Source organism: Pteropus medius, unplaced genomic scaffold, assembly GCF_902729225.1.
Source record: "Pteropus medius unplaced genomic scaffold, Ma_sr-lr_union100, whole genome shotgun sequence".
Lineage (NCBI taxonomy): Eukaryota > Metazoa > Chordata > Mammalia > Chiroptera > Pteropodidae > Pteropus > Pteropus medius.
In genome coordinates this window covers 4,333,549-4,356,348 of record NW_024350926.1, presented here as the reverse complement: position 1 = coordinate 4,356,348, position 22,800 = coordinate 4,333,549, and the positions used below count along the sequence as shown (strand labels likewise).

The following is a 22,800-nucleotide window of genomic DNA, read 5'->3' as shown; positions in this document are numbered from 1 at the left end:
GCAACTTAAACACCTTTCAAGAGGCTAAAAAACGAAGGGTACACCCATAAAATGAATTTCTGTACATGCAGCCATTATAAGGAATAAAGTTAATTCTAATGTACTGATAAAAACGATGACTAGTAGAAAGTGAGAAAAATTGCATGAAAGTGTAAAATATAATCCCATTTTGTTTTTAAAAATCCTACCTATATATAAACATAATTTAAAAGTATGGTATTTTTTTTTTTAAAGAAATGGGGGTAGGGAATAAACCAAACTATTAATCGGTGTTACCGCTGGAGGGTAGGGACTTTCATTTTTATTTTATCGATTTCTCCAAGCTATTTAAGCATGCAAGTTTGTAATTAATTTTTAAAAAATACTTAAAACTCTGAATTCTCTGCAGAACAAGACTTGACGATAAGGTTCATGTTGCTTCAGTTAAACTAAAGCTACAATCAGTGAGTGACTGCACTAGACAATGGCCTTGACGTCCACGGACGACCCAAGGGTGGGCACATCAGTCTTCAAATGCTGCGGGTGAGGTCTGGGGGGCTATGACCAGGTAGATGGAAGGGGGTGTAGGAGTCCTGGGGTGGGCCCGTTCCGGAAGGAAGCCGCGGCGGAACTTATTCTGCTTTTCCAAGTACATGATCCTTCCCAGAGGCGTTGGCCCTGGGGACAAGATTCCTCTTCTTCATCCTATATACAAGTCAAGCTCTTAAGCGCGGGGTGAGGCGCCGAACAGGGCGAGAAGGAAAGCCTGGGCGCCTGTTGGGGAGATAGTTGAGGAATCAACTCGCCGCCCCTCATCACGGCGCTCTCTGCGACCGGGACATTGGCTGGACGCGGACAGCGCGGGCGTCACGGCGGCGTCGCGGGCAGAGACCTGGCCCCGCACGGGGAGCGGCGGGCGGCGGGGAGGGCGGGGGTCCCGCTCCTCCTTCCCTCCTCCCGCTCGGCCGCGCGGGAGGCGACGGCTGCAAGGTCACCCCCCCACACACACGCCTCCTTTGAGACCTTTGGCGGCGTCTCTCGGAGGGAGGGACGTTTCCTTCTTTCCTTCCCTCCACGTCTGGTGACCAAGCCCGGCCGCGCGGGGTCGGAGTGTGCGCCCATCACTCTGGCCCTCCGCGCCCGGAGGCGGGCAGCGCTCGCCCCATTTTGCAGATGAGGCAGCGGCGGGGGTGGCGAGGACTCCGGCCAAGGTCACCCGGCATCGCAAGGGCTACCCCACCCTGCAACTGTGAATGTGAATGCGCCTAAGTGACCCTTTCGTTCCCTCGATGGCCGGCCCGGAGAACACGAATGTGGCCTTGGAGCGCCGGGCCTGGGTCTGGACCTGGCTTTTCAGAGCCCCGCGCGTCCGAGGTCGCGAGGGGGCCGCTCCTCCGACTTTGACAGGGACTTGGAGGTGAAAGCCCCGAGCGTGCTAAACGACCACCCGAAACCTTGGGAGCGTTACGGCGTCGCCGGGTCTCCCTCGAGGTACCAGGGACAAACGTCGTCCTGGCCCTTGGGGTTTGCCGCCGTCTTCGGCCAGGCTCGGCTCGTGGGAACTCGAAGCCGAAAGGCAGCGGGGCGGCCCCGGGGCGCGGGCTCCGGGTCGGCGTGCCAGCTGCAGGGGGACTTATCGGAAACCCCTGGGCAACGCCTGCCGGGACTTTCGGCTCCGGAATCCGGCACTAAGGCGGCACCGCCCGACGCGGCGCTCGCGGCGGGGTCCCCGCGGAGGTCTGGAGATGACCTGAGGACTCAGGAGCGCGACCCCCTGGTGGCTGGCGAGTCGAGTGTCAGCCAATGGCTGCTGGGGGCGGGGAGGAGACGGGCCTGGGGACGTGCGTGGGCCGCGTCCCTTCCCCACCCTCGTCCTCCAAGCTGCCGGGCCCCGCCCGCCACCCTCTTAAACCCGGCCGGGCCCGCCCGACCCGCCCGGAGCCCCCCGGTCCCGAGCCCGCGCGTGCCGCCGGGGCCCGGAGGCGCCCGCTCTGCGGTGGCGCTCTCGAAGGTGGGTGCCGGTCCGGGGGCGCTGCGGTGGCCTGGGCTGTCGTCCGCCGGGAGGGGTGGCAAGTGCAGGCAGCAGCGGCTGGCGCAGCTCGTTTGGGGAGGTCGTATTGCCCTCCTGGACGTCTGCTCCTTAAGGGGCTCCCACCCCCGAGTCGCAGGTTTGGGGTGATGAGGCGGCCAGGAGCGCAGCGCCCCAGGGGGCTCAGGAGCCAGGCGGACGCCTTCGTCGTGGCTGACCTCTTTTCCTGACCCCGTGTTCTTTAATTTCTGAGTCACGACCCTGCTCTGTTTCCTATTGGGCTCATTGATCTTTCCCTCAAGGCCCGCCGGCCCTGAAGGCGCTGCATCCCTCAGCCTCGGCGAACTGGTGTCCATTAAAACTCCAGCCTTTCGGGGTCGCGGCGGCGCGGGGGCCGGAGGGTCGTCTCCCCGCGAGGCTCCTCCCTCCCACCCGGCCTGGCGCTGGCCCCCGCCCGCTCTCGCGGGGCGACCCCAGGTGGGGTGCGTGGGGTTACCCGCGGGACTTGGGGAATGTGATGGGACTCTGCCCACGTGGGGGACGTGGCGCCGGCTGCGGAGCTCTGAGGAGCCGAAGGTGGCGCCCTTCTCCCGGCAGCCGGACCGCCCGACCTCCGGGGTCTACCGCGGGCTCCGTCTCTCGGCGCGTTGCGACCCGGGGCCCTCGGCTCTTCCCTCTCTGCCGGGGGCCCGGAGGCGCCCGCGGCTGCCACCTGCCCCCCGAAGCCCAGTGCGGCGTCCGCTCGGCTTGCGGCCCGGCCCCGGGCGCGCAGTGCCGGGCGCCTCCCCCGACCCTGGAAAGTTTCCTTGCACCGAGAGGACGGCCGGAGAGGGAGCTGGAAACGGATTTTGCAGGAGCCGGGTTTGGGGCGGGGTGGAGATGGTGCGAGTCGGAAACCAGCCGCGCTCGGTCACGGTGTGTTAGGAGAGGGCAGGCAAAGGCGACGCCCACCAGGAACCTGGAGTCGGGCCGGGTCTCGGCAGATTTTCGTTCTGGATTTTTGGGGCTGCGTGTATGGCTTTGTTCTTATTGGTGGTTTGGTTGATGGAGTAGGGCTTGCGGGATCGAATTGCGAAGACATACATCCGTTTTGGTGGATTTGGGGAGTGTCTGTTTCATTGCTGGTTTGGTTTTGTTTCGTTGTTTGGTTGCTTCGTTTTGTTTGTAGGACTTGCGGAATCGAGTGGGAAGTGTCTCCGGTCCCTTCGACCCGGGCTGGCTTGGGTGGCGGAGGCTCGTCCCGCGCCCCTCACTCAGCCGCGCTTGCTCTTCCGCAGACCCGACGCGCGCTGTGGCCCGGGATGGCTCTGCGGCCGCCAGGTGAAGCCGGCCCCCAGGACAGGATGTGCTTCCCCCCCGAGAGGCTCCAGAGCAGCCCCCAACACTTGACCCCCTACTACACGCCTTTCCCATCCTATGGGCCCTACGGGAGCAACCTGATGGCCGCCGAGGAGGATTTCCAGTCTTTCCTGCAGCTGGAGGCCTCGGTGCCTGCGTCGCCGGCCATGCCCCCTTTCGCCTTCGGGACCGCGCCTCCCTTCCTGAGCCCTGGCCTGGCCCTGCAGAGGGAGCCACTCTACGATCTGCCCTGGCATGGCAAGCTGCCACCGTGGTACCCATTTCCCTACTTCCCCAAGGAGCTGCAACCATTCCCGAACGGCGGCCGCGAGGACAGCCGTGAGGATCCTGGCGCCACCGGTAAAGACTTGGCCTACGCTGGTAGTCGAAGTGACAGTGGCCACTATTATGAACCTGAAATTTTCAATCCGCCGCCCCCTGTGGATACGTCCCTCTTACCTGAGGGGCCGAAGACCTCCCAGTTATTACCGTGCCTCCCCAGCCAGCAGTCTGAGGATGGCCCCAAACTCCCGAACGAGGAGAGGACGTCTCATCGTTACCACTTCACCCAGGAGGACCTGCATCTAGTTCTGTACGGGGTCCTTCCCAGCCAAGAGCGCTCGACGTCCCTGCACCATGCGGCTTCAGGCCTCCTGGTCCCCACAGACCACTCTGGTAAAGGCGCACTTCTGGGTGCGTCTGAGTCCGGGGGCGGGGGTTATGGTGTATGGACTTCCATCCCGGATGGGGCCTGTGGAGGCCAGGCTCATGTGGGCGGCCCTACTTGCTTAAGTGCCCGACTCCTAAGGTGGGTTTTAGTGAGATCTGTGGGTGAGGCGAGAAATGGTTCATGCAGTGGACTTGTCAGCTGAGCCTCAGATTCGACCAGGACGCCGGAGAGAGCTCCTCCAGAGAGCCTCGTGTAATTCCAGGGGCCCTAGCTCGGCCACCTATCTTGACCTAAGTCTAAATCAGCATGATCTCAGATTCTCAAGTTTTTAAATTTGCAAAATGGGGTTCATTACATAACCTTGCAAGGATTGTTCTGAGTCTCAAAGGAGAAATTGTATATGTAAAAGAAGCAGGAAAAATAAAAAACATCAAACTCAAGATAACTGTTATCTCTAGGGTGTAGGGGGGACATAAAAGGATTTCATAATATTTTTTAATGAAAAGTAAAATTTTAACCCTGCCTTTTCGTAGGATCTAATTCTCTCCCTCCAACTCTGGATCAAAACTCCCTTCAGCTACCAGAAGGTGGGTGCAGGGCTCCTGGCGTGGGTTTCTTTCCTTAAGTGACTGCAGTCAGTTTCCTCACTGACCTTCCTTTTTGGGGTTTCCCCAGGTCTCTGCTTCCGGCAGATGCTGTTTGGCGAAGTCCCGCATTTTGGTGTCTTCTGCTGCAGCCTCATTGCCAAAGGAGTCAGGTTTGGGCCCTTTCAAGGTAAAGTGGTCAACGCCAGTGAAGTAAAGGCCTACGGGGACAATTCTCTGATGTGGGAGGTAAGTCTGTTTCTGGTGGGCTGACTGAAAGTGGGGAGGGGTTCTGATGGGGACCAGTCTCGGCCTGCACCCCCTGTGGGAGAGGGGGACAGATGCTCAGGGCAGTAATCTGTTGTCCCTTGTGATTTGCGGTGCCTGAAGCCATTTTAGTCTGTGAAGATTAGCCATGGCACATACATTTTAAAAACTCTCATACCGTTTGTTATATTTATATACAGAACCAATTGATTTAAATATGGTAGAGGGATGCTGAGAAAGTGCCAAAGAAAATGAAAACAAATGAAAAATTTTTTATATCATTTATCTATGAAGTTGGCTAAGGATTTGTAAAAACGAGACTCCTGACTGTGTCCGGGGCGTACTGGCAGCAGGGCAGTGTGTCAGAATTTATCGGCTACTCCCTCTCTCGACCCTGAATTTCTACTTCCAGGAATATAGTTTAAGACCGTGTGGAAGATGTTATTCACAGGGTGGTTTATAATAATAAAACGTTGGAGAAAGCGGAATTGCCAACAGCAGGGAAAGAATCAAAGTGTGGCTCCATGAGTATGCACGAAAGTCAGGTTGGGATAAAATACGAAACTAATTGGTGTCTTTAAGCGGTAGGAAATGTAACCTCTTGTTTCCCTTATAAATTCGGAAATAAGAAAATTAATAAAAATAAGAGTCTAAAAATGCCACGCCGCCTGTAAAAATATCCTTAAGCTAGTAAACTATTTAGGTTTGACAATAATATTAATAAATATACTCAGTGAACTCAAATGTGGAATTTGAATTTTAAATTTTTAGCAAGTAAATTTATTTCACAGGTTACGCAAAAAAAAAGTAAATTCCAAACTTCATGTCTTATTTCATTTAGATCTTTGAAGATGGTTATTTGAGCCACTTTATAGATGGAAAAGGAGGTGCAGGAAACTGGATGGCCTACGTCAACTGTGCCCGTTTCCCCAAAGAGCAGAACCTAGTTGCAGTGCAATGTCAAGGGCAAATATTTTACGAGAGCTGCAAGGAGATCTACCAGAACCAAGAGCTCCTTGTGTGGTATGGAGACTGCTATGAAAAGTTTCTGGACATCCCTGTGAGCCTTCAGGTGACAGAGCAGGGGAAGCGGGCGTCTGGGCTCTCTGAAGGTGAGTGCACCCCTTTGCCTCGCCCAGTGAGGCGCTCCTCGTGGAAGCACTCGGCTCTTTTCCAAACACGAACACCTTCCTGCAGCTTCTCAGCTGCTTGTGGAGCTCTTTCCTCCCAAAGCTGACGCAGGAGACTGAACCGAGGGTGTCTCTAACCAGGGGCATTACCCAGCTGCAAGAAAAGGCACGCAGCTTCCCAAAGCTGCCGAGCTGCTGAGATTCAGAAGGATGCTTTTTCTTGTACCCCTTCCTCCCTCCTAGAGAGCACCCTGAAAGCGAAATAAATGGTGGCAACCTCTGCCTTCGGTGAGCCAGTTTCTGGTTCATCTCTGCTCAGGCTAACACAGCTGATGAAGTCACTGCACTAGAGCGGTGTTTTTCCAATGGTGGATTGCAGTATCTTAATGGGATAGGAAATCAATTCGGTGGTGGAGACCAGCATTCAAGAAATAAAAAGAGTGAGAATAAAGAAGGATAAATAATAATGATGCAGGTTTCACTTACGTAACAGCTAGAATTGTTTGCTAAAGTTTCAAATGGATATCAGTGTGTTTGGGTCTCAAATAGAAAACGTATTTATTACTATGGGTCTCAGTCGAGTCTGGAGAAGCACTGAGCTAGACTCATTATTTTTCAGTATTTTTTATTAAATTTATTGGGATGACTGGTTAATGAAATTATATAAGTTGCCCGTATACAAGTCTGTACTACATCATCTCAGAGTTTAATGTGGTTGTGAATATCTGGGCATCTTGGGAAAAGTGCAGATTCTCTCTAGCTTCCAGGGAAGGCTTCTGCTACTGATCCCTCGACCGCATTTTAGCAGCAAGGAGCTAGAGGACCACCAACCCACTCTGGGAATGAGCCTCTAGAATCTGCATTTGAAACAAGCTCTTAGTGATTTTTATATACACAGAAGCTTGGGATCCCCTGATCTAGGTGGAACAAGAAAAATGCAGATTACTATGTGTGTCAGGAAGGTGACCACCTTATTATGTTATAATAAGTGCAGCAAGCAACAGGTAAAAAAACGTGAATTGCATTCATCACAGGGTGCAGAGATTGTCTTGCATGCATGTCTGTCTCCCTACTAGAATAAGTCCTCCAGGGCAGGAAATAACCCTAAACACCTTCATATCCCCTGCTCCTGGATCCCAGTGTGGATTGAAGGAAGGAGGAAGACAGTACGTCTCAACGGGGAGAAGCTGCTTGGGGGTGAGATGAAATAAGGGATTGCCAGGCAGGGAGAGGGAAGGCAAGAGCAAGGCCACGTTCAGCAGGGATTAGGAGGTGAATAATGAGCTTCTCTTTCTGTAGAGTCCAAACAATCAGGGCCTGTTGAATTGTTCTGGCGAACTATGTTCCTCCTACCCCCCAAGCTGTGGATGGCCTGGGAGTAGGGATGGGGTAAAGGGTCATAGAACCCGGAATCAGCATATACTTAGCCAAACACATCTTTTTGGTCACTTCCAAACATGTAGCAATTGCTTTTGAAATAAAAATGAAAAATATATTTGAGGAAAAAATACATGCTTGACAACTCCCCAAATTTAATCATTGTTCTTTTGAAAAATCCTTTAACACAATGTATCGAAGTATGAAAATATTCATGATTTTTGATGTCTCAGGAATATCTCTTCTAGAAATTTATCTTCAGTAAATAGTCCAAAAAAGATTACCAACCGTGTACAAGTGAAAAATCACAATGCTCAATAGTAGAATAATTAAGTAAATGGTGATGTACTAGCATGGGCTAATACGCAGATATCAGAAACCATGATCATATAATAAGCAACAGGGGTGAGGGCTTATGGTGCTAAGTGAGGGACAGCCTTAGCATGGCATGCAGTCAACTTTGCTCCAGTTCTAACCCGGATTATATCCGATGCTTGGGGCACTGTTAAAATAATGTGTGTATTTTGGACACTGTGGGAGGGAACTTGTAAAAACTTAATTTTGGGGGAAGAATTTTAGACAAATAATTTATTTTCTGTTATGAATGTTTTTGAATAAAGTCAAAAGGAAAGAAAAATCAAAATTTTTCTGTCCTCACAAAAAACTTTTTCTCAAAGGCTTTTTGTGAGGGTTGGTGGGGGCCTGTCCCCCTCTCAGGTCCTGAGCGGGAGGGAAGGGTCTGGACCCTATGTGGGCGGGTTATTTGAGTATGCAGCCTGCCGAGTGTGTGTTTTGGGGGCTGGAGGTGTGGAATGTGAAAACAACTCTTAATCCTTCCCGAACCGTCTGAATGTATGTTTGTGGTGGGGCAGGAAGCATCATTATCAGGATTGAGAAACCCCCAGACTAAAAAGAGCAGTCGATTGAGCTGAGGGAAGGAAGAAGGGAGAGAGAATAGGATAAAATTAGGTTGAGATAAATTTCCAAAGACCTGAGCAGAAAATGTCAACAGCCGAAGCCTAATTAGTGAAGGTGCTGTGTCATTTCTCCCTAAGTAAGTGGTGATTCTTATGTGCAAATTTACTTTGTACCCAATTGTTTGAATTTTGGTGTGCTTTAGTGCTCCTCTGATTTGTAAGATCGCTGGCTCTATCTTTTAGACTCCCTTCTTCCAGCCAAGGAAGCAGGAAGGCCCGGTATTTCTGACCATGGAAGATCCTTGCTCTCAGCAAAAACCGGTCCAGCAGGGGGATTCTGAGAATATTAGCACCTCAATGAAAGTGGCAGACAGTGGCTGGGCAATGGATTGTCCTGGGGTTGGAGATTACCTTCCCGGTTATTTACTTAATAAATGGTTTATTTCCTTAGCTACTTGTTAACCGTGCCTGGGCCTAGTTGTCAGCTAACAAAGCTCCTGATGGATATAGCTTCCCTGCTGTCCTGATGCTAAAGAGATTTCCATGTCCAGATTCTTGCATCTACTCACTCCCTGCTCCTTTCTCCCTTTCTGGGGCCAGACAGTGAGGTCTTCGGGATGCGCGCACCATCAGAGCCATTTTATCCTCTGGAATCCCAGGTGTCCTGAACGGGGATGCTGTCGTAGGTGGCCCCTGTCCTCTCCCCTCCCCCCAACACATACACACACCCCGCTGGACCTGGCATCTCCTTTGCTAGAGTCTGCAGCACCCTCTCTAACCTCTCCTCCCCCTCCCTCCTCCATTGATAAAAACAGATTTGCCTTTCTCGGTCTTATCTATCACTCAGTGATAGTATCACTCGTAGTGGTAAGAACTCAATAAGTGTTAGATTTAAATTAATCATTGTGATCACCCTTTGTGTTATGGAAGGCAAGATACTGTCATCCCTCCTCTACAAATGAAGATTCTAGCTCTGGAATCTTCCCCAAAATTCAGAGAGGTGAACGATCAGCTTAGAGGGTGCCTAAAAGACTTTGTAAAAGGGGTCAAAAGCAACAGCACTTCGAAAGCCTGTGACCTAAGCTGCAGATATCCATCAGTGTCCTGGGTGAGCTGCTTTGAACTTGTAGCCCAGACTGACAAAGAGAGTAGGTATGTTTTTGTATATCGTTAGCCTTGTAACGAGTGCCAGTCAGGCGTGTGTGAGATTATGGTTTGTGGTATTTATGAACCAAATGATAAATTAGCATTTCATTATTGAGGAAATTGCTATAAATGAAAACTAAATTGGCCATGAGTTAGTTGGTCATTGTCAAAGCTTGGTGTTGGCCGCGGGAGGGCTTATTTTATTATTTTGACTTTAATATATGTTTAAAATTCTCTATAATGAAAAGTTTTTTTAAAATTGCCTTGGAAGAGAGTAAGAATGAGGGAAAGTAGCTGACAAAGCCACCGGCGCTTCTCTTCCTGTGCTGGACAGAGTCTGCAGAAGGTTACAGATGTGAACGATGTGGGAAAGTATTTACCTACAGATACTACAGAGACAAGCATCTCAAGTACACCCCCTGCGTGGACAAGGGCGATAGGAAATTTCCCTGCTCTCTCTGCAAGCGGTCCTTTGAGAAGCGGGACCGGCTCCGCATCCACATCCTCCACGTTCACGAGAAGCACCGGCCTCACAAGGTAAGCGTTTCGGTGCCGACTGACCCTGCCCATCGCTCAGGCTTCCGCCGTCTGTCCGCAAAATCCGCAAACCGCTCGGAGGCCTCCCGCGTGCAGCGCCTGCTGTCATTTGGGGAGTGGGGAGCGGAGGTGGAGGCGGGGCGGGGGGCGTCTGATGCACAGGGCGGCCAGGGGTGGTTTTTACTTAGCAAACCTTTGAAATTTTGATTGCCAACTTAATTTTTTTAACATTGAGAAAACAGGATTTGCTTGGTAAATACAATATGGAGAAAAACAAAACAAAAACTGCCTGATACGTTCTGGCCCAAAGTTAATAGATATGATTGTTTTCCATCTGTATGCATGTTTTTAATATACTTGGGATCATACTGAATATTATGAGGCTACTTTTCTGATTTAGGATTACATCACAAGCTAATTTGTAAACACATGTGGCTATATCAGTACTTTAAGTAGTGCTTTTACCATGTTAAAGTAGATTTAATTTCCTCAGGAAGCCCAAAGGAAACATTTAATTTGACTTTAGAAGAAAAAGAAGCTCAAGTGTAACAGACATATAGAACTTCAGATAAATGATTTTTAACAAGAATAATCGGTTTCTGAAAGAGGAAAAATTTTTTGACTGATAAAAATATCAGAAGGTGCTGGGTGTACAACCAACAGTGAAACCCCATACTACCCTCCTCCTTCCAACATTCAAAACATAAGCGTACCTCCTTTTCAGATGAATCAAGAGAAATTACAATGTCAGGGGAAATCCTTGGCGCCCATAACAATGAGCCAAGAGTTCATGCATAAATTCAGAATGCCAGCTCCATCCAGCCTTCTGAGACACCTGACCAATGAACACAGAGGGCTTGTTTTTTCAGAAAGCATTGTTTCCTACATGCCGTCCATAGTTCAAATTTTGCAAGACTTTAACTTGTTTCATCTTTGACTTCCTTGTAAGCTTTTGTTTTTGCTAGGGTTTCTAATTGCAAGACAGAAATCTAATTTCTTAATTGTGTAATTGTATAATGACATTTACATTCTTCATGGAGCTTACTCTGATTCGAACCAGTGGTTTCTGGGCCCGTGAACAGTCAGATCTGGATATTTTTCATCACCTTCTTGCATTAGTTCCCCTGATTCTTCCCCACTTTTCCCTCTTGATTTCTTTTTTTGGGGGGAGGGAGTGGGGAGGTATTACTGGGGCATATCTTCAGGTAATTGTGTTTAAGGGTACATAGCGGAAAGTTTTCTGAGTCTTATCAGGATATTTTACTCATATATCCGATAGTTTGACTAGATACAGAATTGTAGATAGAAATAATTGTTCCTCGGAATATTCAAGGCATCATTCTATTTTCTTCTATCGTTTGACGCCAATCCGGTTCTTGTTTCTTTGTAAATAACTGTTTTCTTCTTTATGGAACTTGTTCTCTGTCTTTGAAGTTCTGAAATTTTAACAGAATGTGTCAAATTGGATGTGGCTTTTTTTCTTTCTTTTTCTCCTACTTGGTATACAGTGGAGTACAAAGTACCCTTTCTATATGAAGGCAAAAGTCCCAAGCTCAAAGGAATTCTCTTTTTCTTTCTTCTTGCGGGGTGGGGGAGCTGATTATCTGCCTTCCAGATCTTTGTTCTTTCCTGGAACTCCTTTTGGCCAGATATTAGGTTGAATCTACCTTCCTGTGCTTAATTTTTAATTTTTTTTTGCTTAGCCTTCCCAGAAAAATCAGAAAAGTTCCCCAACTTTATTTTCCAAATTGTATTTAAGTCTTTACCAGTCAGCTGGGTCCGTTCAGTTACATGGCATTTCCATTGAGTACTTTGTATTCTTGTTTGTTTTTCATTTACAAGAGCAATTTTTTAAAAATTACTTCCCTCTTGTAATTGATCTCTTCTTTTTGCAATATTATCTCAAACATTTGACCTTTTTTTTTGCTTTAATAACAATAATATATGCTTATTAAAATTTCGAGCAGTACAGAAAAAATAGGGAAGACTTTTAAAATCTACCCCAAATCCCACAACCTGAAAACAACTGCTCTCCTGTCTGTTACCATTAGCACACCTGGGGAAGTAGCACAGGGAAACTCAGCAGTTTCCTTTACCTGGCGCAGAATTCCTGAGATTTGACAGGAGTCACCAGGGCAGAGAGCACAGAGCTGTAATGTGAACTAATACAGGGCAGGTGGCCGTACCATATGCTCTCCCTGGACCCCCAAACTATAACCCTTATTGTGTGGGTAGAATATGTCTCAGGTCATCTGCTACCTGAGTTGCCATTTTGGTCTACGTATTCATCACCATCCCCAACTAGATTTTTAGTTTACTTTCTCTAGCACAGTGCTAAGCACATAGTACGTACTCCATAAGTACTTGTTGAATTAATTGCACAGTGCTTGCAATTTACTCACAGCCCTCTGTAAGGAAAACAGCAGGTATCTTGCTGAAGAAAATCAGGAAACAGATTCCACTTTTAACTGACTTGCTGTGGTCACTGCTTGTTGACGGAGCAGGACTAATTCAGGCCTCTCTTAAATGCCATGATCCTATTCAATGCCCGCATTTCACATCTGAAGCAAATGACACCCAAAGACCTTAGATGAATTATCTAAAGTCACAGCATCTAGCAGGCTCTGGACCAGAACCCGTTCTTCAGTGTGGTTCTGGCATGTGTTTGTACTGTTGGCTCGCTCTCAGCCCGGCCTGCTTGGTCCTTCCCTACAGGTATACACAGAATAAATATACTAGTAGTTCCCTCACACCCAGGTAAAAGTCATGGTGAAATGAACTTGTTAGAGGAAACGTGAGTTCAACTATATTTTTCTTTTTCGCCTTAGTGTTCTACGTGTGGGAAATGTTTCTCTCAGTCTTCCAGCCTAAACAAGCACATGAGAGTCCACTCTGGAGACAGACCCTACCAGTGTGTGTACTGTACAAAGGTAAACGGGACCCCCTTCTGAGGGACCTGCTTTGAGCTCTGTTCAAGTGTCCGTGGATGAGAACTTGAAGCGTAAAGCCTAGCTTATAACAAGTTCTTGCTACCAGCCCCATCCCTTTTTCTACCCCCAAATGTGCTCACGTTTGCTTAAGATGGCCTGATGCTATTACCTGTTGCCAACTTGGCAGTTAGGGCACGTGCAGTGTAATAACCCCAAATTAATAAGGACCTGATGGTTGCAGACAGCACTCTTTGGTTACATCACAGACACTAAAATGCTGCCGATCCAACTTTCTAGAGCACGCTGACATGCGATCTCATCCACATTATATAGAGTATAAAGTTATAAAAATGAAGAGATAGATACGTGGTTAGGGGTTGCTGGAGTAGAGACAAGTTTGACCTTCAGAAGCATTTTACCAGAATACCTCGGGTCCTACTTTGATGATACACCTCTGCTGTCTAATGCAGAGTTAGCCATTAACCATACGTGGCTATCTAAATTAACAAAAGTGAAATAAAATAGAAAATTCAGCACCTCAGATGCTCTAGCCACATCTGAAGTAATCGGTACTCCCATGTGGTTAGTGACCCCCCGATCGGATGGCACAGACCATTTCCATAGGCACAGAAAGGTCTATCGAATAGAATGGACTGTGTCTATCATAGTCGTTTACATTTTTTTTTATAATGAAGCCATAAAAGAAACAGGCTATCTTAGCTAGGGTGACTTCTAAACCTTCCACAGAGGAAGAAAGCATTGAGTCTACAAGTCTTAGGGAAGCTAATCAGCCAAAGAAATTGTCAATAGAATGGAAATAATCAGCATAGAAAAATGGGGCTGAGATCCAGCTGGACTCTGCGGAACCAGCGCAAACCAAAGGAAGGTGGCTCTGGGTTTGTGCGAAAAAGCAGCCTCTCCCGAGGGATAATGCTTTCCTGCAGGGATTTCCAGAGCGAGGTCAAAACCCCTCATAACCCATCCTGTTTCTGGAGTTCTAATTCTCATTCTCACCTTGAACTTCGAGCTGACCTGAAGGGAGAACTAAATCCACTTAGGACCTAAGTTCGTTGTCTGGCATTCTGGCTTATGGAGCGGACTCCTGTTCCTCAGGCTGGTGAAGACCGGCCATGTCTGGCTGTCTACGCAAGGACAGCGCGTGCACCTTACTAAGCAGTGACCTAACCCTGCGTATGCCCAGACACCCCATTGTCGAGTGCTTTTCTCCCGGCCCCCCAAATCCGAGGTCACCAGTTTAACCTGGTGTTTCATATCACTGCCAGTGGACCCCACCCCGTAAAATGAAATGGTTACATTTCTAATACAGTACCTGGAAGTGACAAAGGGCAGAGCATGGTATTGAAATGAATGAGGGGAAAGGTTATAAGTAAGGGAGATGAAAAGAAGTGGCCACGAAAAAATATGTAAAAACAGCAAAGTACTTGGGAATCTAAAATGTTATAACCACTCATAGTTCAGCAATGTCTCTAAAAACTAAGCTTATAACTACCGTCCAGCAATTGCATATACATTCACACAGAAACCTGTACACAAGTTTGTAGCAGCTTTATTCATAATAGCCCCAACCCAGTGTCCTTCAGTGCGTACGTGATGACACAGAGCGGTGCATCCACACCGCGGAGTACGGCTCAGCAGTCAGAGCGGGGTGAGCTGTCATACGCAGCCACCTGGGCGAGTCACCAGACATGCTGAGTGAGAAGTGCCAATACCAAAAGACTATGTACTGTATGATTCCATGCACACAACCGCCAATTGATAAAATTATGGCGAGAGAGGACAGCTTAGTGGTTGGCACGGCTTAAAAAAAACGGGAGTGGAAGGGATGGCGGAGCGGGCGACGTGAGGGGCCTTTCTGATGAAAGGTCTGTATCTTAACTGTCAACACCAATATCCTGGTTGTGATATTGTACCCTTTCCCCTTGGGAACCTGAGTAAAGGGTACACAGAATCTCTATTATTTCTATGAGTGCATATGAATCTACAATTATCTCAAAAGGTTTTAAAACTAAGAAACCGGTAAGGTGCTGCTATTTATGCAGACACTGGCCAATATTAGCTACTCCTGTAATGCAGCTAACCTCAGTGTGGTCCTAGGAGCCCCTGTATGAGAATTGCTTGTTAAGTGCAGATTCCTCGTTGCCTCAAAGTGTGTGCTTACTGGGTACACTCTCTGGGGTAGGGTTGTCGATCTGCATTTTTAACTAGACCCCAGGTGATCTTCGCCACTGAAAGGCCACTGCCCTAATAGTCAGGGCTACTCAAGACCAGCCAGAAGGACACATCAGTCGTGCCTTTTGTTACTAGGGCTACTCCTGTCGGCCAAGAGTCTCGATAGCCTTCATACCCAAGGTTCAGCTACTGGAGAACTAAGGGCGACATAAGCGTCAACGACATTAAACGCTTTGCATAACTGGTCTTCCGGCTGACGGAAGTTCACTCTTCTGCTTTCTGTCTTCGCAGAAGTTCACCGCCTCCAGCATACTCCGCACGCACATCAGGCAGCATTCTGGGGAGAAGCCCTTCAAGTGCAAGCACTGCGGTAAATCTTTCGCGTCCCACGCTGCCCACGACAGCCACGTGCGGCGCTCACACAAGGAGGACGAGGCCTGCTCTTGCAGCACCTGTGGGAAAACCTTCCCGGATCAAGAATCCTTGGACCCCCACGTGAAGGTCCATGACGACTGCTAGCCCTCAGTCTGGGGACCGTGTGAAAACTAAGGACTCAGACTCCGTCTTTATTTTTCTTGTGTATGAGAGTGTTGTATGAACAAATGATAAGAAACAGAAAAATGGAACTGACCAATTAGCTGATTAACTGCATTTATCAACTGTGGTTTTAACAGCTCTCGCAGACATGTTTTCCATGATTTCCAATAAGAATGAAATTTTGGTGAATTTACCCAGAAATAATGAAAGCTGTTAATAGTTCTTGAGGGTCTGGAAACTCAAAAACCCTGAGAGAGGGGACAACATTGAATTTCAGGGACTGAGTAGAGTTTAATTTCGTGATGAAAAAGAAAAAATCCTTTACGCCTCGGGCCCCCATTATCATATGTCTGTGGCCATCACCTGCTAATATTTCTTCACAGAATAAATTCTTTATAAATTTATTCAAGCCAGAGCATCATTAGTTGTACCTAAATGTTCAGATATGAATTAACCGCCCATCTTTATCTGGGTTCATTTTAGACTCTTAGTTCCTACCCCTCCCCCGTCACGTGACAAATGTCTGTTAATAGTTTGTTTAGCGCCACACAGAATTACTTGGAGGACACAGAAATTACTTATTCACCCACCATCTGTGACCTTTACCGATTGGGGAAGAAAAATTACCAAACCGAGAAAGGCTAAAAAATTGCAATAGACAAAATAAATGTATTTCTATTGCTCTAGGTCTAAACTGGATTTCATTCCTGAATAATAGACGGGTGGAATTTTTGAGGTCTCTAATTAGCCTGTTCATGATAATATATGTAGAGTGTAAAAAAGACCCACTGGAGGAAAAAATGTGCCATATTAGTTGTCACAAGGCTGATGCAAGTATGTAGGGAATAATGTCTTATAATGTTCAGGAAGACAGTGGACTCATCTTCGGGGTAATAATAGCCAACACCTACTGAGTGTTAGCCCTGTGAGAGAGTACCACGAATTCACCACCTTACAAATGGGGAAATGGAGGCTGAGAGAGGAAGAAACATTCACACAGAGAACTAGAGATCAGATACGCAGAATAAAAGTGCTTCATAGGTGCCCATAGCTACTAAACTGCTATGTCACATCACCAGCTATGGTTCTATTGATGACCTGGGATTTCTCTTCACCCTTTAGCCATGGTCCAGGTCTCTCAAAATGGAGCAAACTCAATATGGAACAGCTGCCCCCTCCAGAGGGAGGCTCCCAGCTGTGGCAGAGTCCTTTGAGACAAACGCAGTGGCAGTGACAGATTTTCCTCTAGGGAATTCTGTGCTGCGGTGACTAGGTCTGAGTAATTTATCCTAATGGGCATGTGCCCTGTTGTTTTAGGGGTGTTTTAGTTCATGTTAATTAAGTCAGAACAATGGTCTTTTGAAACGATTGGATCTCATCTTGTAATTAGGCAGCCTTTCTTTGACTGCTAGCTTAAAATGTATTTCTCACAGTTTATGGGTTTAAATGTTATTTTAAAATCAAATGGTAAAGCAAGACCCCAGAAACTGGTGTGATGCCAGTTTTTTCCACTAGTTGAATAATTCAAATGAACCACTGTGTACTTTGAACCAGAATAGTAGCAAAGGAAGGTAACTATTTTCCCTTATTCTAACAATCGCTGCCCAATGCGTGATGGGGACTAATACCTTACATGGATCCTGCGTGCCCACTGGAAAACTGGAAGACCCTGGACCTGTTTCCACAAAGTCTTGGTCATATTGATCAGGTGACATACATCAATTTTTGGTTTGGAAAATGCAATCAGTTCGTAACATCTTTTCTTTGGTAATTACCTTAAGCTCTCTTATGTTTATTTAAAATATGTATCTCGGCTATTTCTAAAGATAACTCGGATCAGCTTATAACAATAATAAAAAAGGCTGAGACAAAGTATAAGACAAACCACCACATAGAGGAGAATGGGATTAAAACTCTGGGTTAATGTAATTATGCGAGCTGAACATTGTTGGAACGTAACAAATAGAATATAGATTTTGGAGTTGGACAAACTGTCTTTGTCCACCACGTCCTCATGGTCCAATGTTGGGGAAGTGTTTCATGTCCGAGGTTTAACGTCTTCACCCACACAGTAGCTATAGTGTAGGGCATTGTGAGAATGAAGTAAAATGTAGTGACTTGTGTTCTGGATGATACTTAATCCATTTTCTTTCTCTTAACCTGTCAGTCAAGACAAAATTAAGACAATTATGCAAATTTTATATTGACAAATATGATTGCTTTCAGTTGTTCTCACAAGTGTGGTTCCTGGACCAGCAGCATCAACACCACCTGGGGACTGTTAGGCAAATTCTCTAGCCCTACTGGATATCTACTAAATCAGGAACTCTGGGGACGTGGCCCAGCAATTCGTATTAAGGTTTTCGAACCATTGCTTCATTCGATATAGTCTTCCAGTACCTGCAGCATACACAGCAGGAGGTGAAACTGAGTAGCTAGGTGACTTGGCAAAATTACAAAGCTGTTCATTAGCAGAAACGATTAGAATAAATTGCTGGCAGAATAGTGCTCTTCTTGGGACTCATGGATGCCAATAGAACACAGTCCTATTTTTCTGTTGGAAATATGGAACTTCGTGCAGCCTGGTTGATGGAATTTAGAGACCTTCTCCTAAGTGAGTTTCTCTTACATTTCTTTTCCCTACCTAAGTCTATCTGATGATAAATATCATCAGTTTATTCATTAGAGTAAAAAAAAAAAAATGCATAAAAAGGGACATCTGAGCCCTGCAAAAATAACTAGGCTCAAAGTAAAGTGGCATCTATGGTATTGATGAAGCTGTTCTAGTTCTCAAGGGAACTGGGCAATTCCAGTGAACAAAGCTGTCAAAAGAGACACTTGGACCTCTACGGAGCCTGCAGTAGGCTCGGCATCGTGGCCATAGAGGCATTGTTCCCACAGTGCAGGGCAGATTGGGGCTGCAATGAACTGCCATTCGCAGTATGATAGATAAAATCTCAAATACAGTCCTAGACTGTCTATTGCTGGGTCTGAAATACTGCATGACAGGTTGCACAGTATTTCATTCACAGTTGTTTTAAGTGCTTTCAGGATGCCTTGTGACTTCCTTAGGGGCAGTAATGGCACCGAAATGTTATTTGATGGACCCTATCCGAATTTCAGGAGAATGAATTTATACATTGGATTCCTTCAATAGAAACATTTAACTAGAATATCAGATCACAGCAAGTTTTTTGTTGATTGACATTGCAAAATAGAATAAGCAAAATTGTTTGGAAAGAAAAATTGTGTTGAAATAAAATACCCTTCATTGATAATCTCTTCATAGAGTACAGGAATCTCATAGAAAACAAGTTTTTTTTTTTACCTTATTTTAAGAGGTAATATATTCAGCTTCCATTTATTACTGCAAAGAATTTTAACTGCTTTGTTGCCTTAAAATAACTAATAAATTATGGTTTTTTTGAAGTGAGATATTTAGCCGTAATTATAGCTAAGATAGAGAATATTTAGGGAGAAGACCATGGTCTTATTTTTGCATATGACCTCAGGATAAAATATTCCTTCGCTGTCCTTCATTTTCATCATATATTATCTCAGGATTTTTGTAATCACATGAAAAAGTGGGATAAATTGTGTGTGTTTAACATAATGTAAATTCCATCTATAGGTCTGCGAAATTCATTCTGGGATTAGTACTTTGTGTCAAAAGCAGTTCGCTCTCAAGAAAATATATCAAAGAGGTTGAAATTCCATTCCTGATTTTTTTATAAACTGTTTAAACATGCTACGTTCTTCCTTTTGCTTCCATGATGCTAATAAAAATATTAGGTAAGATTTTAGGGCCATGCATGTGATTTTCCCCCATTCTTAACCAATTAGATGCAGCGAGACAACTGAGAGGCCAAACAGTCCACAACTCACTGTGAGCTTGTTTCCGACAACAGGATTTTTCCTTTCTTCCTCTAGAAAGGCTTTCTCAGCCTCTGACTGTCGCGAGACTGTGGGTACCTGAACCGGGGACGGTGAATGGCGAATTCCACTCTCCCGTTACCTGACTTAAAGGTGCCGGAGCCAAATTCTCTAAAATTTGTTTTGAAACTCTTCCGCTTCCACGAAGAATGAGCAGGATGTCACACAAGGTGGTGGGGTTCGTTCCAGGTCCTCTCTTAGAGGGAGGGGCTATCTCTGTTTCCCAGTTCTCGAATACCAAATGCCTTCGGGCATGCGAGCCCAGTCGCAGGAGGGCAGGAGGGCCTGAGGTCTTCGGGGTGACTCGGAGCCTAGGGCTGAGCACTCAAGGACAGGCGTGGGAATTCCCCTATCCCAAGTCGAAGGGTTTCCTAAAGTCAGAATGGCTTTCCCCCGCTATATCTAGTCTTTGTTCCTCTCCGATCCCAGCACTAACGGCACTGCGAGGGCCACACACTCCTTCACTCCCCAGAGAGCTTCGCTTTCAGTGTTTACCCCACACCCCCTCTCTAAGTGGCTACCTGTCAGTTTCCATTTCAGCTCTGCCTTCCTACTTACAGGACTGCTGACCACCGACTGACATATCACCTGTATCGATTCTCTAAGAGCTGACAAGGTGGAGGGGAGACTAGTCTAAGGCAGCCCTGAGCTCTTAGCGGAGTGGGATCATAAACGCCCCCATTTAAGGTTTCATTCAATAGCAATCGTTGCTAAAGTAAATGGACATCAGCCTTCCGGCCCCCTCCTCTCAAATACAAATACAGAGAGGCCATTATCAACGGGCAGAGAGCACTGAACTACAGCTGTATCAGTTTCCACATTTTCAAATGATTCCTTTAATGAAAAGCTGCGTTCTTTTCAGGCCATAAAACACCAAGGAAAAGTCTATTCATTTAGCCATTGTACATATTAGCTTATTTATTTATGGCTGATGCTGCCATCAGCATTCCTTGGGTGTAGAGTTAACTCACTTAATGATCGGGTGATAAACTCCTAAAAAGCAGATATATTAAGTCGGCTCTGCGCAGTAAGCACTGCGTGTTCCTATCACGTAGGGAGGTTTGTTTTCCAGTTTAAACGCAAATCCACTCTCTTTAATACTCACGGAAAGCATTTTATATTTGCATGCCTATTTGACGCAGAGCTCACAAAGATTTATTTTCAACCACAGTTCTTAGAAAATAAGCATATCGCCATCATTTAACCAAATATCCTCTAGTTATTTAAAGAAGATCTTCACCAAATTGAGTTCTTTTATGGCAAGAATCATCTCCCCCCTCCTGCCCTCTCTTCCTCCCTCCGTCCTTCTTTCATGAAATATTTACTGAGCACATAATCTGAATCATCTCAGCAGTCATGTGTCTTGCACAAGCAGAAACTCAGTTGTTGATAGAATCCGTTTTTTTTTTTTTTTTTTTTTTTGGTGGGCCAGGGGTGTGGATAGTGCCTGGATGAAACTATTCTTTTGAGGGATCTCGGAAAAGAATCGGGACTTGCATGTTCATGTTTTCTGAAGGTTAAAGTTCAGAACTTGAACCCTGTTTCTATTAGCGCAGTCCTGAAGATATTTTTAAATGTCATTTGCATTCACGTGTTCATGGCTGATATGCGCACGAGTGGGAAATCGAAGTAAAGAAAGTGTATGCAGTGGAATGAATGGGAATGTTCATTGTTACCCCCCTTTGTTGTTGTCGTTCGTTGAGACATAAATATAAACACCTGAGAGGAGCTGCAAAGAAGGGCCCTCAAAGTCATTTCAAAATGATGTTCTGCAGAAACAAATGGGGGCAGAAGGACCGCTGGTCAACCCCACAAGTGTATGACAGCTGAGAGAGAGAGAGAGAGAGAGAGATAGACAGAGATAAACAGGAGAGAGACAGAGAGAGAGACAGAGAGACAGAGAGACAGAGAGAGACAGAGAGAGACAGAGAGACAGACAGAGACAGAGAGACAGAGAGAGGTCAAATTATTTCCGGTCCCAACTTCCAACCCTGCCCCCAGGGTGCCTTCACCTCCGCCGTGTATCCTAGCGGGCTAGCGGGCGAGGCTCTGCCTCCCCGACATGCCTCATCTTCCTGATGTTCCTTGCTGCTCCTGTGTCCCCTGGCACCTTTACAGGCTCCCTTCCTCCTGCACTCGGTCTGTAAACGCTGGGGTCCTGCGCGCCCTTCCCTCTGCGCCCTCTGTCCCTGCCGTCTGCCGCACTGGCTTGGCGGGCATCAACGGCCATCTTTACCCTGACCATGTCTACATTTTGATTTGACTTCCTACTTGGGAATCTCTCTGTGCGTCATGGAGGCAACTGATTTTGACGTGTCCGAAACTAAAGATCTTTCCTAAAGTCCCTTAGGAGTGATGCCACCACCTACTGTCCTAGGAAGCTGCTTGTCACATGTCCCATCCAGTTTGTACGATTCATCCCTATAGCCTAAGGCCCATCAACTTGAGGAGACTGACACATAGTTATGACATTCATTGGCCCCGAACCAGACCATTTCCTTCCCAGCCAGAGGCATCTTTTCAAAACACAAATCTGTTATTGTTCTTTTGCTCAAGGCCTTTTAAAAGCTTCCCATTCATAGTCCAAAAATGTTAACCTTAACCTACAAGGCCTCTAATTTCATCCTGAGACACTCAGCTTGGAATCTGTGCTCCTACCATGCTAGCTTCCTGACAGTTTAAGGAGCCAAACTAGTTTTCGCCCAGGACCTTCGCTGATTGTACCCCCCTTTCCTGGAACACTCTCCTCCCTTCTGGAGTTTAGCCGTGAGTGCTGACTGCCTGGATTTGGACCTAAGGCTCCACCATCTACCCAGCTGTGTGACCTTTAACTTCTGTAAGCATCAGTTTCCTTATCTGTAGAATGGAGAAATAATAGTACTTACCCGATTGGGCTATGATAAGGGTTTTAAGTAAAATCAGGTGCCTAATCTTATCCTTAATGCAGTGCAGGGCACTTACTGTGTGTTCGATAAACGTTAGATGTTAATTAATATCAATATGTTCTTTGCGTTTCTAATGAGCATAGCGTCCTGTATTTAATAGGTGGCCCAATAAATATTTATTGCATAAATGAATGAACAGTATATGGAAGATGAAATTTGGCCTTCTCTTTATTGTCATGGCTGTAGAACGAAAACATTCCTATGGATGAGTGACAGCAGCCACCCAGGGTATACGATAACCTGGAGAGGGGAAGACAAGGACACGAAACAGAGGAACAAGTGGGAAAGCAG

At 46.6% G+C, this 22,800-nt stretch overlaps 1 protein-coding gene across 1 annotated transcript; it reads left to right on the top strand.

Annotated features, from left to right (window-relative positions):
* The first annotated feature begins 2,814 nt into the window (after positions 1 to 2,814).
* On the top strand, positions 2,815 to 19,347 carry PRDM14 (PR/SET domain 14). The gene is made up of 8 exons (XM_039841841.1): positions 2,815 to 2,890; positions 3,286 to 4,021; positions 4,550 to 4,603; positions 4,692 to 4,849; positions 5,709 to 5,979; positions 9,772 to 9,974; positions 12,803 to 12,904; positions 15,386 to 19,347. Exons 1-8 carry the CDS (start codon positions 2,888 to 2,890, stop codon positions 15,611 to 15,613), a joined length of 1,755 nt encoding a protein of 584 aa, XP_039697775.1. The 5' UTR covers positions 2,815 to 2,887; the 3' UTR covers positions 15,614 to 19,347.
* The last annotated feature ends 3,453 nt before the right edge of the window (positions 19,348 to 22,800 follow it).

Bases quoted from the DNA above. Each gene is read 5' to 3' on its own strand.
- PRDM14 (XM_039841841.1), top strand. The intron at 4,022-4,549 runs GTAAAGGCGCAC...GCCTTTTCGTAG, and splicing joins GGTCCCCACAGACCACTCTG to GATCTAATTCTCTCCCTCCA. The intron at 4,604-4,691 runs GTGGGTGCAGGG...GGGTTTCCCCAG, and splicing joins CTCCCTTCAGCTACCAGAAG to GTCTCTGCTTCCGGCAGATG.